The sequence below is a fragment of the Gossypium hirsutum genome, chromosome D02, assembly GCF_007990345.1.
Source record: "Gossypium hirsutum isolate 1008001.06 chromosome D02, Gossypium_hirsutum_v2.1, whole genome shotgun sequence".
NCBI lineage: Eukaryota > Viridiplantae > Streptophyta > Magnoliopsida > Malvales > Malvaceae > Gossypium > Gossypium hirsutum.
The window spans coordinates 53883630-53903047 of NC_053438.1; the positions used below are offsets into that span (position 1 = coordinate 53883630).

The window sequence follows — 19418 nt, forward strand, 5'->3', positions numbered from 1 at the left end:
AAACGGACTGTGCAACCTTCCCAAAACATACAAAGCGGCCGCCTTTGCACAAGATGAAAAGATCACTTTTGGAAGGACATGGACAGAAGTGTCAGTCCTGTAATGCGAAGAAACGATGAATACTCATTGAGGAGGCTAACTACGAATTCTAAGACAAATGAACCTTTTTTGGGGAGTCTCGACAAGCTTTGGCTAGATGAGTTTAGTGGCTCAAGCTTTTTGGGAAAAAGGAAATATGTTTAACAAAATGAAATTTTATTGAATAAATAAAAAGGAACAAAACCTAAGAGTTTTAGGGAGAGGGAGTTTTTACAAAAAAAAGGTGAGTGAATTTGTGTCACTCCATCCCCTATTTATAGTACTCAGATTACCTAATTTATTCCTACTTAAATTCTAAAAGATAAATAAAGATAAAAGCTGAAATTAAATCTAAATAATAATCTTTATAATAATCCTAATAAAATTCAAATTTAAATAGAGTCTTTTGTTTATAAAATCTCTTCTTTGAACTTTTGCGCCCAAGTCTTCCACAGTTTTGCATTTTCGGCACCACTTCTTTCCTATTTCGCATGCTGGCCCATTTTATCTTTAAATTTACGCTTTTTACCCTAAATTTTCTTTTGCCTTCAATTTAGTTCCTACAAGATAAAAAACCATAAATAGCTCAAATTTAGTAGGATCATACTCAAAATAAGCATGTAATTAATACATAAAAATATGTCATTTCAAAGTATTATCAAATTCCCCCTACTTAGCCCATGCTTGCCCTCAAGTATAGTTCCTATCCACTATGTAATTTAGATTTTACCATGAAAGAAATATCACTCCAAAGTTTTATAACAATTGGGCATAATGTGTATGAAAAATAAAGAGAAACTTTAGCTTGCTTTAAGTAAATCTGAAAAAAGTATTTCAATTTAAACACACAAAAATCAAAATTGACTTGGATTATTTCATGAAAATTAGGTAATTTACTAAACTTACCAAGACACCCTATTCGTTTCCACCCTTATCCTCCAAATGCAATTCTTTGTTATTATTTTTTACTTCTTTTTTCTTTTTCTCCTTCTTTTTTTTTCCTTAAGAATATATTGAACCTTTTGATGCAAAGAGAGATAACAACCAAGCACCCCACCCCGGTTACCCAGCCCAACACATTCCTAAAAAAATTTTGTTTAATTCCAGTTAGCGGTGTTTTACCTAACACGTCACACAACCTTTTGGCGCAAAGTAGGATGACAACCCAAGTACCCTACCCCAGTTACTCAATCAGTTACGTTTTAAGCTGCACTCATAACCACAGAGACATCAAAATTTATTATTATCATGGAACGAAATTTTAATTTTGGAGGACTAGGAAAAACAATCAAGTGTCAAAAACAAGTTTCAGCAACCACCTAACAGTCATGAACATAATTTTAGCATGCAAATGTATTAAGTGTCCTCTTTGCATTTAGACTTAAGCAATTTTACTATAAGCAAGATAGGGTTAACTCTATTAATCATAATTATTTTAGCCTAATAGAAATAAAATAGTGGAGACAAAATCAAACCAGTAAAATCACAACTAACTCAGTAGACAGGAATCATGCTCTCATGTCAAATAGTGGGTAATTCCTAGTCAAAATCATGGGCATGAAAAATGGCAGGATATACTAAAAAAATAAATGTAGGCAGAAACGAGCACAAGGCCTCAGCAACAGTAACACAATAGTAAAAGTAGAAAATGAAATGACAAAAATAATAAGGAATGTCTCCCCCTACTTAAAACACATTGTCCTCGATATGAAAGAAAAAGGAAAAGAAGAAGAAAAAAAAGAGAAAAAAATAGGTGAAAGTAAAAGGGTTTAGAAAAACTCCCTATGTAGTCACTGTCGTTCAAGCATAGCTGCAATGAGGGGAAGGTTTGGCGTCATGTGGAGGAGAAGAAGGAGGGGAAGGCTGTGGCGCAGTTCCTATTCCTAGCCTTGGTAGTTTGAAAATCGTCAGTGGGGGTGAGGGAGAGGACTAACAGCGACTTGAGGGAGTTTTGGGTGAATATAGGGGAAAAATTAGGTTTTGAAAGTGTAAGAAGAAGGGTATTTAGCTGTAGGGTGGTTGTTTGGGCATAGGTTTAGGTGAGTTTAAAATAAGGATGTGCTTTTCCTACCTGCAAGTTGAATTATCAGTCCTGTGTCTTTTAATGCACCTAATTGAACCCTATCATAGATACTCCTAGGCATGACATTTATCGAAGCTCCCAAATCAAGCATAGCTCTATCAAGTTTAAGGTCTCCTATCTGACAAGGTATCGAAAACATTCCAGGATCTTTACATTTAGTAGGAAGTTTCTTTTGAAATACCGCAGATACATTTTCGCTTAAGCTAATCTTCTCATTACCAATTAATTTCCTTTTAGATGTGCATAATTCTTTCAAAAACTTAGCATATCTAGGCACTTGTTTAATTGCATCAATCAATGGAATATTAACTTGTACCTTGCGAAAAGTCTCTAGAATTTCGGCATTGACATCGTCTGACTTTTCCTTCCTCAAACGCTGTGGAAATGGCGCCTTTGGCACATAAGATCGAGGTTGGTTATTAGTGTTCTGAGTTGCTTGTGCTCGAAGCTCGGGAACCCTCGTTTCCTGTTCAAAATTTGTTGCATCATGCAAAGCAGTGGACTGTTGTAAACGTGATTTCCCTACTTCCTTTGGAGCTGCTTGCGACGGTTGTAAATCAGCCTTTGGCAAGGCTAAATTTTCCTCTTCAATATCACTAAATCGGACCTTTTTTACCTTAGTTTCATCTTCCTCATTACTGTTTTGGACCTTTTTTAGTATCGATCTCAACTCCTTCCCACTTCGCAAGGTTATTGCACTGACATTATCCCTCGGATTTGCCACAGGCTGTGACGGTAACCGATTATTTACCTGTGCTTGTAAGTTCCCAAGATTAACATCAGTCGACGAGGCTCTGGTTTGCAATTGCTTCGCTGCCGATTCCAAAGACTGAAATCTTCCATCGGTTTCCTTCTTCTGGTCAGCCATCATCTTCATCATTTGTTCAAGCATGGAATGGGTCTTGGTTTCAGCACTCGGGTTTTGATGGGTTGGTTGTGACATATTATATGGTCGGGAATTTTGCTGCTCAAATCCTGGAGGCGTAGCTAGATTTTGATATCTAAGATTAGGGTGATCTCTCCATCCCTCATTATAAGTAGCCGAATATGGATCATACCTCCTCTGATTTGGAAAGACAGCGTTAGCTTGCGCTTCTTGTAATGTCAGACACATATCTGTGGTATGTCCTTCTAAACAACAAATGCCATATAGTGAAGCTTTCGCTGTACCTCCAGTCATCAACTTACTTACCATAGCCGTTAAATTAGCTAATTGAGCCTCCATCATGCTCGACTGGCCTTCATCCATTCGTTTACCCAAGTCAGACCTCCTAAAACCGAATTGCTGTCTATTCTGCGCCATATTAGCGATCAAATTTTGGGCTTGCTCAGGAGTTTTATCAACCAAAGCACCTCCACTCGCTGCATCGATCATTCCTCGATCTTGTGGTGTCAACCCTTCATAAAAATATTGCACTAAGAGCTGCTCACTAATCTGATACTGTGGACAACTCGCACATAGCCGTTTAAATCTTTCCCAGTACTCGTATAGTGACTCACCTACCAGTTGCTTAATTCCACAAATTTCCTTCCTGATTGACCCTATTCTTGATGCCGGAAAATACTTCTCTAGGAAAGCTTTATGTAACCCTGTCCAAGTTGTGAATGAGCCTGGCGGCATATAATATAACTAGTCCTTCGCCAAACCTTGTAATGAGAAAGGAAAAGCTCTGTGCTTGATTTGTTCCTCTTCAATGCCATCTGGCTGCATAGTTGAGCAAGTAATTAGGAATTCATTAATATGACGGTAAGGGTCCTCACCTGGTAACCCATTGAATTTTGGCAACAAATTCAGAAATCCCGAATTGAGCTTTAATGGCCTATCAAGGGTGGGATACGTGATAGATGGTGGTTGCACAACCAAGTTAGGTGCGGCCAATTGCTTCAAGGTCTGGTTGGCCATGTTGATATCCTCTGAAACGTTAGGCTCGTGGAAGTTGGGATATTCGGCTTGCCGATCAGTGATGTTAACAGAGTCTGTCGATGTTCGTCGTCCGCTCCTTAATAACATATACTAAATGGACTAATCTACCTGCAAAGACAAAAACAAGAAAACAAAGTAAGTTCTGAAAATCAAATAGATTTGACTACGTCGCGTCCCCGGCAACGGCGCCAAAATTTGGTAGCTGTCATTACGACCACCGAATTTAATCCCCTACTCAACCAATATTAACTAGTAATATAGAGTGAGTACGGAATCGTCCCACGAAGAATCTCGTGTTAAACCTATTTGAAAATAATTAAAATCAAGTTAATATAAATGTATGCGACAAAGGAAAAATGGGGGGGGTTTTTTTCTAATAATGCTCTTTGGTAACAAATAAAATGTAACGTAAATTGTAAATGCTGAAAGATTTTCGAATTAAGATGAAGAATGCTCAGTTAGTAACTCCTTAATCCACCTATCACAAGTCCTTATAGTCATTTAATTATTTTAATAATCTAATCTAGCAACAAGGCTGAAGAAAATCACTTACGAAATGAATTCTTATCCCAAATAAATTCAAATTCAAATAGAGAACATTCATACTTGAATACCTACCCTTAATTTCCAATTAAAAGTGCGCTAAGTATTTAGGGATTTCACCTTGCGTTAATTAAAGAAAATCATCCAGCGGCTTCCAAAATTAAATCCGAAGTTGCGTTAATTAGCAGCATGCTAATTTATTATCACTGATTCTAAGTTTAATTAAGAAATTCGATTACTCAATTACACTTAGATAATTATAAGAAATGTCCTAAATTAGGTAGGCGATCAATCTAATTAATTTAGAGACAAAACTCCTTGAACAATAAAATTTAGCAACTCAAGAATGCTAAATCCGAATTTAAACAAATAAACCTTCAAATTTCCTATGCTAAGCTTCATAAGTGTCTAACTGAGCTTAATTAATTTAGTCACTCATAGCAATCGAAACGAAACAAAAATCAATTGTAAATAACATAAGTTACAGATTGAATCTTGGAGAAGAAAATTCCTCAAATTGTCGAGCTTCCTTCTCTCGATTAGCTGAAATTCTGGACTGCTACTTCAATTTCTGCTTCGGCTTTTGCTGATTCAATTTCAGATTTTCCTTTGCTCGAGTGCCACGCCTCTCTGCTACGATGTGTTTTTCTCTATTTTTTCGACTCCCCTTTTAAAGCTGCTGACCGCCCCTTTTATGGAAAAATTAATAGCCTCCAGCAAAATCAAAAATAATTCGATCTTATCCCCCTTTATCCTAGCTGAACCCGTTGCATAAAAACAGCTTCAGCCTAATAGAGTTCTACTTTAATTGAACTCTTCAAGGCTGATTTGATTTCCTTGAATTAATTGAAGTCGGCCACCGCTAGCAAGAAGGGAATTTGGGGAATAATTTCCTTGCTGATTTTGTCGCATGTTCGGCCTACTATACATCCAATTGGACCCATTTTTCCTCTTTGTCCCAATGACTTTTGTGGTAATTTTGGTCACTTCAATTTTATATTTTAATTATGTCAATTTAATTCTTCAAAACCAGCATGTCATCAACCTTCATCCAGCAGTTTCTTATTCATGAATTTGAGCTCATACGGACATCATAATGTACCTTACCTGCACATGAAATAAAATTAAAATTAAATTGTTGAATTGGAGTGCAATTAAATTATTACGACATAGAATGTATTAAATCAATTTAAGCTGAATTATAACTTAATTAATCAAAAATTAATCAACAATTTAAATATTTTAATTGAATAAATTAAGCTCGAAATTGAACTTAACAATAGGTTTAGGTGATTTTAAAATAAGGATGTACTATTCCTACCTGGATTAGGATAGAATATGGGGTTTTGCTAAAACATACCCATTCCTTCAAGATGTCGTTCCAATTTTATTTTTTCTTCTCATTGATTTTTCTAGATATAATAAGAGAGAATAAAATTTATTAACATGAAAGAAACTAAAAAAAAGAAAATAGAAAAAAGAAAATATATGTAAATAAAATAAAAATAAAAATAAAATTGGGTTGCCTCCCAACAAGTGCTTATTTAACGTCGTTAGCTTGACGCCCCAACTAGTATTAGGGTTGTTCCAACTGAATTCTTTTGTTCGTATGGGCTTGGAAAATCTCCTTTTTTACCACATGCACCATATTTGGGTTCAATTGTCCTTGCGCCTCTGACTTTGGTTTCGTATTTTCCTCCAAGAAAATCTTATGTGTGCATGTCAAGGGGTTAATCCCTTTTAAGTTGTCAATGGTTTCATCATTCTTCAAAAATGTGCATTTGAGATGCTCGAGAAGTGGTTTTAATTCCAGATCTGCTGTTTGCACAACAGAAGTTAAAAAATTAGTATTCATAGAAGCTGATAATTCATTAATAGATGACTCAAAAGTTTCTTCTACTAATGAGTCAATTATGTTGACACAATTTACGTTTAAGATTTCATTCGAGTGACTAATAGCGTCATAAGCATTAAACTTCACGGTCTCCCCATCAAACTCTATCGTGAGAGTTTCGCTATGCATGTTAATCTTAGTATTTGCAGTACTAAGGAAAGGTTGCCCCAACAAGATGTTTGAAGACCCAGGAGCGTTATCCTCTTCCATTTTTATCACATAAAAGTCTGTAGGAAAGATAAGTCCGTTGACTTTCACTAATATGTCCTCAAGGACTCATTCGGGATGCAAAATAGACCTACCTGCTAATTAAATGATAACACTTGGTGATTCATAAAAAGAAAAAGACATTACATTTATGGAAGATCCTAAATCACACATGGCTTTTTTGATTCCTAAGTGGCCTATTTTGCATGGTATTGCAAACATGCCATTATTTTGCTGGCATCCTCTGCTGCAACATCACAGATACATTTTCACCAACATTTACTCTTTCATTTCCAGTCAATTTTTACTTGTTGGTGCAAAGCTCTTTAAGGAACTTGACATATCGTGGAATTTGTTTGATGGCATCCAACAATGGCATGTCGATCTCGACATTTCTGAATGTTTCAAGGATCTCTTTTTCCTCATTACCTCTCCGATGTTGGTTCAATCGTCCTAGAAACGGAGGTTGAATTATGGGCAATGGAAGTTTCATTCAGACCTGTTGATCGTTTTTTTACTTTTTTTGGGCGGAATCTTGATCAAGATTCCTGCTAGGATTTGGTTCTAGTACATTTCCACTTTGCAATGTCACTGCACTTGCGTGTTGTCTTAGGTTAGGTTCCATTTGTGATGTCAACTTTCTTTGTGAGCTAATTTTCTTAATAATGTGGTCAACTCTCTTATAGACACCTCAGTTTTCTGTTAAAAATATTTTGTTTCCTTTTGGAAATCAAGAGTTTGTCGTTGTATTTTCTGTTGGAAATCAAGCACATTAGTTGCTAATTTATTGACCATGGTTTCTAGAGAGGTACTTGAATCTTGCAATTGTTGTGGAAACCAGTTTTGTTATGGCTAGTTATACTGTAGGTTTGCCCCGTAACTCAAGTTAGGATGGTCTTTCCATCCTGGGTTATATGTATTTGCATAGGGGTCATATCGCTTTTGGGACGGTCCAGGAAAGTTTCCCGTAGCATCTAAATGCGCAATAGTACCGTTACACAAACTAAGGCATGCATCAGTTGTGTGTTTAAGTGTTGCACAAATCTGCACAGTCGGGTTGTTCATATTTTTACTGCAAAAAGAGAATTCACGATATTAGTAAGTCTAACAACTTTATCTCTTAAAGTTGAATTACTTAGCTAGTGAACCCTTCTGGTGGGCTCAGGATTGGCTCAGAATTACTGAGTATTTGCAACCATCATGGATATGAAGCCCCTTGCCTGTTGGGGAGTCATGTTGACCAATGCTCATTCACTAGCGGCATCTACCATATTCAGCTCGATGGGTTTTAAGCCCTTATAGAAGTATTGGAGCAGAGATTGTTCTGTTATTCCATGTTGTGGGCAAGTTGCACATAATTTCTTGAATCTCTCCTAATAGTCGTAAGGAGACTCCACATCTTTTTTCCTTATCCCAACGATCTCCCTTTTTAACTCAGCTGCATGCTCTGCTGGAGAAAAACCTCTTGAGAAACAAATAGGAAATATCAGTCCAAGTTGTAATAGATCCAGGAAGTAGATAAAACAACCATTCCCTAGAAGAATCTGCTAAGGAAAAAGGGAAAGCATGCAATTTGATTTAATCCTCAGTTACGGCCTGAGGTTTCATACTAAGACAAACCATATGAAACTCTTTTAGATGTTTGTGTGGATTTTCATTTTGTAATCCATAGAAAGTTGGCAGTAACTAGATTAATCCATACTTCAGTTCCAAATTAATATCCATAGTTGATAAGCAATGCATAATTGTCGAATCATTTGAGCCATAATTTGATTTGCTAGATTCGAGTTTTCATTAACCCTTGCGTTAAGCACTTCTTCTAGTGGATCGACTCCTATTCTTTCATTCTCTGATGTTTGAGTAGGGTTTTCGTTAACCCTACACTTAACTTCTTGTTCCTAAGGATTTGCACAACTTCTTGTTCCTCGAGATCCTGGGCAGAGTCGTGCCCAAGAAAAACGACGTGCTTGGAAAAAAATAAATAATAAAATTAAAATTTTGGACGAATTAAGATTGCTTAAATTAAAATTGAAATTGTAAAAATAAATAGAGTTGAGAAAATAGAGTCTTTGATGGAGAGATTCCATCCTCTGATCATCTCGATCCTCATTAGGTTCAATCCTAGGCTTTTAGGTGATCCTTCTCGAACAGAATAAGCCAGTTATAGTGAAAGAGGACGCTTACGACCACCAACTCCACTTAGATTTTAGACTTATGATTTAGAGGAACTTGACTCTAGCCAACCGTCACTTTTTTGGGACCGTCTTACACTAGATCATCACTTCTCAATGGCAAATGCCATGCCATTTTGTCTCTTGGGCTCGACAACCACTGACGTAGTAAGCTAACGAACATACTGTGCAACCTTCCCAAGACATACAAAGTGACTGTCTTTCTACAAGATGGAAAGATCACTTTTGGAAGGCATGGATGGAAGCGTGAGTCCCGTAATGCGGGGAAACGATGAATACTCATTAAGGAGGCTAAGTGCGAATTTTAAGCCTCATGAACCTTTTTTGGGGAATCTCGACAACCTTTGGCTAGATGAGTTTAGTGGCTCATGCTTTTCGGGAAAAAAGAAATAAGTTTAACAAAATAGAATTTTATTGAATAAATAAAAAGGAACAAAAGCTAAGAGCTTTAGGGAGAGGGAGTTTTACAGAAAAGATGAGTGCAATTTTTGTCACTCCATCTCCTATTTATAGTACTTAGAAAACCTAGTTTATTCATACTTAAATTCTAAAAGATAAATAAAGATAAAAGCTGAAATTAAAGCTACATAATACTCTTAACAAAAATCCTAGTAAAATTCAAATTTAAATAGAGTCTTGTTTATAAAATCTCTTCTTTGAACTTTTGCCACTAAGTCTTCCATACTTTGCATTTTTGGCACCACTTCTTTCCTATTTTGCATGCTGGCCCATTTTATCTTTAAATTCATGCTTTTTTCCCCTAAATTTACTTTTTCCTTCAATTTAGTCCCTACAAGATAAAAAACCATAAATAGCTCAAATTAGTAGGATCATACTCAAAATAAGCATGTAATGAATTCATAAAAATATGTCATTTCAAAGTATTATCAGTTTGTTTAATCTACAAATATGTTGTGCACTCACAAAAAGTTAGAGTAATTGGAATATGTGGTTCAATCACAAACTGAGTTGCAGTTTGTTTAATCTGTAAATATATTGTGCACTCACAACAAGTGGCAGTAACTGAAAATATGTGGTTAAATCACAAACCAAGTGACAGTTTGTTTGTCTACAAATATGTCATGCACTCAAAAGAAGTGGCAGTAACCACAATCAGTGTGGTTCAATAACGAACCAAGTGGTATTTTTTTTTAATATGCAAATATGTTGTGCCCCGTAACAACTGATACTAACTACAAATCAGTGGTGTTTTATCCACAACCCGGAGTGATATGGTAAATAAGTTCTTGGGAACTCATAAGTCATGTGTGTAGCAGAGTTAGGTAGAAAATTCATCTATTATATCAAAATTGCGTTGCCATTCATAAGCATGTGCATATAAAATTGTGATTTTTGAAATAGTGCAGTGAAATGATATGAAAAATCATTAATCTGAAATGTTTTATAATGGTGATTATTCTCAGAATTGTTAATTCAAGTGCTTTGTCTTCTGTTTTGTTTCGATTTTCTTATGATTTAACTCACACTGAGCTTCATAGCTTACTCCCCTTTACTTTATATCTTTACAAATAACCCACCATGTTCGAAAGCAGAATCAACAAATTGGAGGGCTCAGCTTGGATTGAAGTTATATTAATAAGATAGCACAAGACTTAGGTTCTGGATTATTCAGGGCATCTATGGTATATTTAGGCTATTAACATTTAAGTTCTAATCCATTATATAATGTATGAAACATGGTTTCCATTAAGTCTATGGTAGTATCACTTTTTCCAATGCATTGATGAGAAATGAGTTTTTAAACGAGTAGATTTTAATCAACTGATTTCGAGTTAATTATATTATTTCATAAGAAGGATGGTAAAATGCTAATTTCTTTGAAAATAGACTAATTTTTCTCTAAAGTTTTAGAACGAATAATTTATAAACTCAACCATCTTAGTAGGCCATGAAGGTGGCCAATATAATTTGCTAAATTCGGGTCTAACACCCAGGTCAAATTGGGGAGGTTATAAAATTGTAAATTCCAACCGCTATAGATTTTTAATCAGAAAAGGCTTAAGGTCTAAAATAATAATTAGACCATGTCAAGGTGAGTGTTAGTGGTTGGTGATGTTAATAGTGGATTGTTTAAATAAATTAAAGTTAATTAAATTTTAATGAATTGAAAGTCAGTGCTATTGGAAAATGCAGTTCTAGAGTCCTATTTCTGATGTTCGAGTGCCCATTTCCATTTTGGGTGGAACAGATCTACTAATTCTTTGATTCTAGTTAGTAAAGAGGGACCTTGAACTAAGAAATAGATTCTAGAAGCTAACTAGAAGCTAAACTAAAAAAGGGTATCCTGAGCAATTTCAATAATCGAGTTCATTGATATTCCTAGTATAATAGATGCTATCACGTATATAATCATACTCAATTCGATGGAATTGTTTGATCTTAAAGGGGATTTTCTATAATTTCGTATGTGAGGGGTTATTTCTTGGTTTCGTCCAGTCATTAATAACTTGATTATTTTTAGATAATAGTAGATAGAAAAAAGGCTCGTAAGGAGTCCTATTGAAACCAAGAAATATAGGACTGCTTGCCATCCACACCAAAATAAATGGAGTTTTCCAAAAAATCCTGCTAGTGGAGGAAGACCTCCTAGAGATAAGAGACATAGAGAGCCAAAAAAGGATCTTTTGTGCATAATCTTGCATAATCTCAAATGTTATCAGTTATAGTACGTAGACCAAATAATACAATGCAAGCAAAATTTCCTAGACTCATAGAGATATAGAACATCATATAAGTTATCATGCTCGCATATCCACCATTTGAGTCTCTAACAATTATTCCAATAATTACATATCCGATTTGACTTATGGACGAATATCCAAGCATACGTTGCATGCTTTTTTGAGTAATAGCAATGAGATTCCCCAATATCATGCTAAGAATAGGTAGGATTTCCAGAAGAAGATGCCATTCATTTGATGAGAAATAAAAAGGAATATAAAAAATTCGAATGGCTGAAGCCGAAGCAACTACTTTCGAAGAAACAGAAAGAAAAGCAACGACTAGAGTGGGAGAGTCAGAGTTGAAAATAGGAATATTTACAAGGTTAGTATAAAGTCTAATTGAAATTTGGTCCATTAATTTTGTCCTTTCAATTGTTAATTAAGGTACAATGACTAAATTGTAAAAGTGGTCAAAGTTGATTGCTATTGAATTTTAATTAATTAAAGGTCCAATTGGGCAATTGGACCATTATATTTTGTCCAAACGGTGGTGGTGGACAACCAATATCCACCAAAGGTGTTAATTTATGCTTAACATTAGTTAATTAAAATTAAATAAGTTAATTGTAATTAATTAAAAGTTAATTAACCTATAAAAGACAAATTAAAAGAAAAATAAGGCACCTTCGTGTTCAACCATCTTCTTCACCGAAACTATAGGAAAACAAATAAGGTTTTGACGCTTCAAGCTTAGTCCTTCTCAATTGATTGGAAATTGAACCAAATAAAAAATAATCGGGGAAAAGACAAAATTTGTTTATTAATCCTTAAAGAGTTGTTGGTTGTTATTTTGACTAGGTAAGTTTATATGGTATGATTATATTTAAATTGTTGTATACTTGAATTATGAAGTTGTGTATGTTTGATAGTAATTTGAATTGTTTACAATTTGGTACAAAAAGGTGATATATGGAAAAAATCGTAAAGAAATGATAAATTGACCATGATGAATTTCAATTTGAGATATTAAATAAATTGATATTTGATTATGATTGATTGAATCGTATTGGTATGAATTTGATAGATTGCTGAGACAAGGGATTAAATTGAGTAATTTACAAAATATGTATGACCTCGTAATTAAATGTTATTTGGATAGAATTTGATAGTAGACCATTACTAAATTATTATTCGTAGCTAAAAATGGCGTAAGATTGTCGAAAGGGAAAGGAAAGGCGAGAATCGATGACAAGTGACGTAAACTTTCGATTTTTATTTCTATTACCCGAAACTAATTTTATTTGAAGCATATTTGTGATGTATAGCATTATATAACATTAAGGTAAGCTATTAATAAATATTGAGTTGAAAATGATAGAGACTGAATTGAATAGAATAGAAAGTTGTATGATTTAATTAATGCACAAAACTGGATATGAATTGTGATACTATATAATAAAGCATGTACCTAGTGGAGGCCCTATACCTTGCTATGTTTGAAATATTGACATTTGAAGTTGGTATACTTTGAATATATGTTAGATGTTGATAAATGATATGTAATGCATAGTGAAAGATGGTATGTTTTGGGTAATAGTTTGAATGCATTTAATTGTATACGATTTGGTAATTGAAATGTGAATTGGTATGAAAACTATCAATTATTTGGTTAAATATTTACATGTATCCTTCAAAAGTGATCGTTTGGTTAAATGGATGATTGAAGTTGAAATGGGTAAATAAGATGCATATAGTTAATTGTATGTGTATTGGATATGCTTTTGTAATGTTTTTATTGGTATGATTATGGCTTAAATGTGGTTTTAGTAAGTAAAAGGAGTTCAATTTGATGAGTGCTTGAATTGGATGTTGTTGGGAAGAAAAATATTGTCATTTGTATATGTTGGAATTTTTTGGTTTGAGTTTATTATAGGTGTGGCATGAAACAAGTAATATGTGCTTATTTTTTACCTTAAATTAGGAGGTATCAATATAATGGGAAAAGTATTGATACTTTAGTGATTTTGTTCCTTTAATTTTGAAAGCAGAATCTTAACATGGCATCAATACCATAGTAAAGTATCAATACTTTGAAGTTGTCGATACCCTATGAGATGTATCGATACTATCGAATTTTATTCAATTATTTACAAACATCAAAGTTCAATTTGGTATCGGTACCTGGATAGGGTATCGATACTTGTTCTAAAATTAAGAAATTATTGCAATTTGATCTTTTTCCAGTCTTGGGTTAATTTTGAGCATACACAGGCTCGTATAAGTTCCAGAAAAGTTTGTATATCACGTTTTTACATTGAAAGACTTAAGTTTACATGAAGAATGAATGAATATAGTAATAAGTAGATATAATAATTAAAAGAATCAAAGGGACTATGAGACCGATTGACTTAAATATAAATAAAGAGATTTAGGATGTAAATTATTTTATGCTTGCCTTTGGAAAGATGAATATATGTGTCATAAATTGTTTGAGTTTAAATTTGGAATGGAACGGTTGTTTGTTACATGTTAAATATGTTGGTACTTGAATATGTCGAATGAGACATGAATTGTAAATGGTTCAAACTCCATATGTTATGCTAAGATGCCAGTGATCTTGATGAATTAATTATATTGCTCAAAAATTTGGAGATGCAATAGCTAATTATTTTATAGTATTGAGCTTATGTAAACTCGTATTAAACCTAAAACTAATTGTATATTAATTGAAACGAATGAATTAGGTGATATTAAAAGCGGTGAATTGGAAATAGGGTAGGTAAGGAGGGCATGTATAATGCCGAAATTTATTAAAATGTTATTGTTATAAGTATAATAAAAAGTTTCTGTAGATTCCATTGAAGAGACATAAGTTGATGTTAGTTCCGTACACATAACATGTTTACATTGAAATGTAAAGCTTGGTAATACTGAGTTACATGTGTATGGTAGACAAGTGCATATAGATATACATGTTTACTTAGGGTAGAGCTATTAATGCTAATATTATATACTTAAATTATAGAATTACATTGAGTGCTCTACTTTACGCGTGGTTTGTTTTCTCCATGGGCAAGTTAGATTTAATCTCCATGGGCAAGTTAGATTTAATTTTAGATTTTTAAGCATCGACCTCAACATTCAATCCACAATCCGGGTCTCAGGAATTTTGTTTGTTTCCAATATTACTTATGTTTGACACGTACCTAATATGCAGAAAAGTATAAGCAAATTACAATTCTCATAGTCTATTAAATATGTGAGATATGTGATGGTGCCTTAATTGAAATGTTTATACGACCCTAATTAATGGTGAATTTTTTGTATGTTATTAGGGGCTTACATAAATGAAACTTAGATTTAGATTGGTATGTTTAAGGAAAGTATATTTGTTTGAGTTTATCGTACAAATTGTACCTTTTAATTATGAATTGAGCTTATTTGCTTTGGTAACAATCGGGTCGAGTATAGGGTGTTACAGTATGTTATGGAAAAATGAATGCCTAATTGAATGTGTATAATTTAGTAACCATGTTTGAGACTTGGTTGTAACATTTGAAATGGCATAAAAGGTATGAAAATTAGTTTTCTTCAAAAAGTTTGTGATAGGTAAATGTTTGACATTTGGGAAATGGTTTGGTATGTATGCTTGGGTATTAGAATAATATGTCTAATGGTTTAATAGATGTTATAAGTTGATATGAATTATTTTGTGGTCATTTGCACTTGAATAAAGTATATTTGAAGTGTTTTGATGCTGGTGTGTTTAACCATTTGTGCTTAAGTTGATGAATTCTGAGGTAACAATGAAATAGGTTCCAAATGGTACAATTTTTACTAAAACAATATGTCACGTCATGACGTTAAGCACTGGTCGTCGTGTCGAGCTCCAGACTCTAGGCAACCGTGTGATGTGAACCCCGTTGCTGCGACAAGGAGGCCGTTAGCCAAGTCAGTATGATGCATCGTGACAAGGAACAACCTCATGTCCTGACATCAGTTTGAAGTTCTGAAACTTCTACAAATTGGTCCTTATTTGATCTCAGATTAACTTTAGAGCATTCATATGCTCGTATAATACCTGAGAAAGGTTGTTCATGATATCTAATGTTTGTAATGTTTTTGTTTGCATGAATGATTTTTTGAAATGATTGTTTTACTGTGAACTTGACGAAAGTTGCTCCGGCAACGAATCTAACATCCTATAGCTCGGACTCGGTGACCGAGTTGGGCGAGGGGTGTTACATATTATCTCTATCATAAAAAGCTAAAACATAAGAATTAAATAAAAACAATTGGAGATTAAAAAAACCTGTTCAATATTTTCTTCTTTTTTTTGTGAAATAAAGGAACTCTCACTAAAACTTAAAATGAAACAATAGTACGATAGATATTGTGTCCAACAATATCAACATTTGCAAAGCTACGCAGAAAGGAAGGTAAATCGGAATACATAACAAATTTATTTGTAGTAGAACTTAAATTAAAATATTTAAGAAAACTTGAGTTGTTACCCATTCTAGCAAGAGCATCGACACGCTGATTACCCTCCCGAAAGATGTAAACAAGATGACTATGCCGAAGGGTCGCGAAGAAAGTCCTACAGTCGAGAATCAAATAGTAGAAAGATAAATTATGACAATCAGAACTATCAATTTCCATCATAAGATTATCAATATGCAATTTTTGACAAGTTGTAAACCATCATGTAAATCCCAAAGTTTCACCATATGTTAGAGGAACAACTGATGAATTGATGGCATCGCACAACCCATTTACTGTCCAAATTACTTATAAGCACTCTCGCCCCCACAAATCTTGGATTTCCAATGGATAAACCATCACAATTTAGATTAAATCAACCCCTAGCCAAAGGATACCATCTAATGTTTATGAAACAATGGAGTCTATACCATTTGATGCAGTTAGTAGTTGCAAAAAATCAGCAGCATTTGCAAGAGAATGATGGATTAAATAATTTAAGTTAAAAGGCTTTTTGAGTTTCTGTAAATTTCTAGCAAGTAAAAGGTTTTAGAGGAAGTAAAAAAAACCAAATACCATGGAGATGTGGCATTCGATAAAGATTTTTAGAAGTAAGATTTGTGTTCAACCATGTAGGGAGGAGGTCATTGAATGAGGCAAGTAAAAAGGATGGGATACCTAAATCGTTCCAAAGCGGTTGAATGGAACAACAAGATCGTAAGAAATGAATAAGATCATCTAAACTAGGGGAGCGAAAGGGACAAGCATTAACAATTTTCAACCATCTTTTGTTGAAAAAGGTAGTGGTTGGAAGAATATAGTGGAGTCCCTAAATGAAAAAGTTCAACTTGGGTAATAGGTGCAATTTCCAAAGCCATTTCCAATTTGAGGAATCAATTAGTAATGGAGCATCCTCATTGTTACAAGTTATAGAATAGGCCAAGCTATGAGAGAAAGATCCCAGGGAGATACCATTCCAACCAAGAAAATTCACCAGTTTTGAGTTGGAATACTCTTCACCAAGAGCAAGCGCCTAGTTAGACATGTCGCACAATGTAGCATACACAATTCACTAACTGTCTCTAAATCTTGCATTCTCAAGGTCTTAAACTTGGTGGTCAGCATTTGCATCTTGGATTGCTTAACAATACTAGTTTCCTCATGAGCAATTTGGAGAATTTTCCAAGATTCTTTTGCAATAGTGCACTTGGAAATACATTTGAACCCTTACATATTCATACCATAGAATATGACATTCAGGGCTTTAGAGTTTGCATTGACAACTTTCTCTTCATCAGTTGTCCACTCAATTTTAGGTTTGGAGCCTTCCAACATCAGAATCTACAATTGGAGCTTGGTAGCCAATGAGTACAAAAAATCTTACCCTTACATAAAAAAACTTAATATAGGCTTTCATCCTAGGCTTCCAGTAGGGATAGTTATCATTCTCTAGCATCAGGGGACGGGTAATTAATAAGTGTCAAAAATAACATAATTTAACCTCATTCTTAGTGCATTTTTGGATGATTATGTGGCATTAATTGTGAATTATATTCTCCTAACCATTTATATTCATGTTTTGATGCTTAATAGGGTGTTGAGGAGCAATAGGAGTGGGAAAATGGTGGAAATTAGAACTTTGGAGCATTCTGGAAGCTATGCACATACAGCAAATTTCACACAAGCAATCCACATAATCTTGTGGACTCACTTGGCTATGTGTTCAAGATGTGTCAATCTCGAGAACTGTGTGCACTAAGAACTACAAGGTATGCTTTTTAGGGTTTTTATCACTTTAAAATGGTATAAATAAAGAAATAAGAAGGGAAAAAGCCAGCTGCCAATGGAGAGCATGCAATTACCTTGAAAACACCATTAAAGCAAATTTCCATACATTCATCCAACAAGGTTCAAGAGTCCAAGTTGATTTTCAAGGGAGTTATCATGAATTTATTTTATTCTAGAGATTATATTGTATTTTTGGTGTTTACTCTTGCATTATGAACTAATTCTCTTATACCTAGGGGAGATGAACCCTAAGACTGATTCTATGTTTTTTTATTTCTATTTGTATGCAATAAAATCTCAGTCTCTTTGTTTTCAATTAAGAATGCTTTATTATTCTTGGGTTAAAAAATCTAGAGTGTTAACTCATGTTTGATGAACATAAGTCTGAGATTAAATAGACCCTTCTTGTACTCAGATCTTGCATAATTAAATGGAGTTGCGTGCAATCTTAGAAATATGATGACATAAATATTCTAGATTAAAGTCAAATCTGTATGAGGATCCATAGAGCGAATTAATGCACTAATAGGGGTTTTAATTAGAAAGAAGTTTCAATTAATCAACTTAGAGTTAGTTGCTCTTATGCTCAAAAGAGATATTAGCATAAATTACAAATTTCTACGGATAAAACTACTAAGAAAATAAACTACATAAATTAGGTTGAGAACTGATGTGACACGAAACTAAATAAAAATTTGTCTAAGACAAGTGCACCAATCACTTAATAGTATAGCTACGTGAGCAAATTTATCGTTCCCACGGGGACTACAAGTACTAGTAATTATCGTCTTTATATTATTTAACTGAATAATTTGAGTGATTGATAAAAAAAATTAAAATTAACTAAATTAATTAACTAACAAACATGAAAAAGAACAAAACATGAAAGTAATCAATTAACAACCAAGAAGCAAAATAATACCCAGGAAATAATTCACCTAGATTTCATCTATCACTATCAATCTAAATTAAGTAATTTCTTTACTTAGTATCTTGATCCGTGGAAATATCTAAATTATGCTAATATATCTTTCGAGCATAAGAGCAACTAACTGTAGGTTGATTAATTGAAATTTATTTCTAATTAAAACTCTTAGTATCGCATTAGCTCATGCTATGGATTCCCTTATTAGATTTGAATCTAATATAATAAATTTATGTAGTCCTATTTCTAATATTGCATGCAAATCCACTTAATTAAGCAAGATCCAATCTTAAACAGTGTCTATTCAACCACCGACTTAAGCACATCATTCTTGGATTAATAATCTAAAAATATAAAACATAGAATTAAGAACAAATAGTTGAGAATAGTAAACTAAATATTTAAATCAAATGACAAAATTCATCATAGGGTTCTTCTCCCCTAGGCATATAGAAAATTAGTTCATGCTTGAAAATAGAAACATCTAAGACACATTATAATCGAAAAAAATAAAGTAACTCATGATAACTTCCTAAGAAATAAACTAGGAATCTTCATTCTTGATTGAAATCTGCTTCCACAATCGGCTTCAATGGTGTTTTTCGAGTTGTTTTCTTG

General features: G+C 33.8%; 1 protein-coding gene across 7 annotated transcripts; it reads right to left on the reverse strand.

The window, feature by feature from the left end:
* Positions 1-606: 606 nt before the first annotated feature.
* Positions 607-5516, reverse strand: LOC107909901 (uncharacterized). 7 transcript variants are annotated; one of them, XR_005910414.1, is made up of 4 exons: positions 3662-5516; positions 2478-3559; positions 1201-2149; positions 607-638 (listed from the first exon to the last, which is right to left on the reverse strand). XR_005910414.1 is itself a non-coding variant. In XM_016837601.2 (2 exons), the coding sequence occupies exons 1-2, from the start codon at positions 3780-3782 to the stop codon at positions 627-629; spliced, it is 1317 nt and encodes a 438-aa protein (XP_016693090.1). In that variant the 5' UTR covers positions 3783-5514; the 3' UTR covers positions 607-626. The 7 variants fall into 7 exon arrangements, 1 of the variants encoding a protein (XP_016693090.1); XR_005910412.1 differs by having other exon boundaries at positions 2478-4193; positions 5114-5515; XR_005910411.1 differs by having other exon boundaries at positions 2478-4387; positions 5114-5515.
* Positions 5517-19418: the final 13902 nt, after the last annotated feature.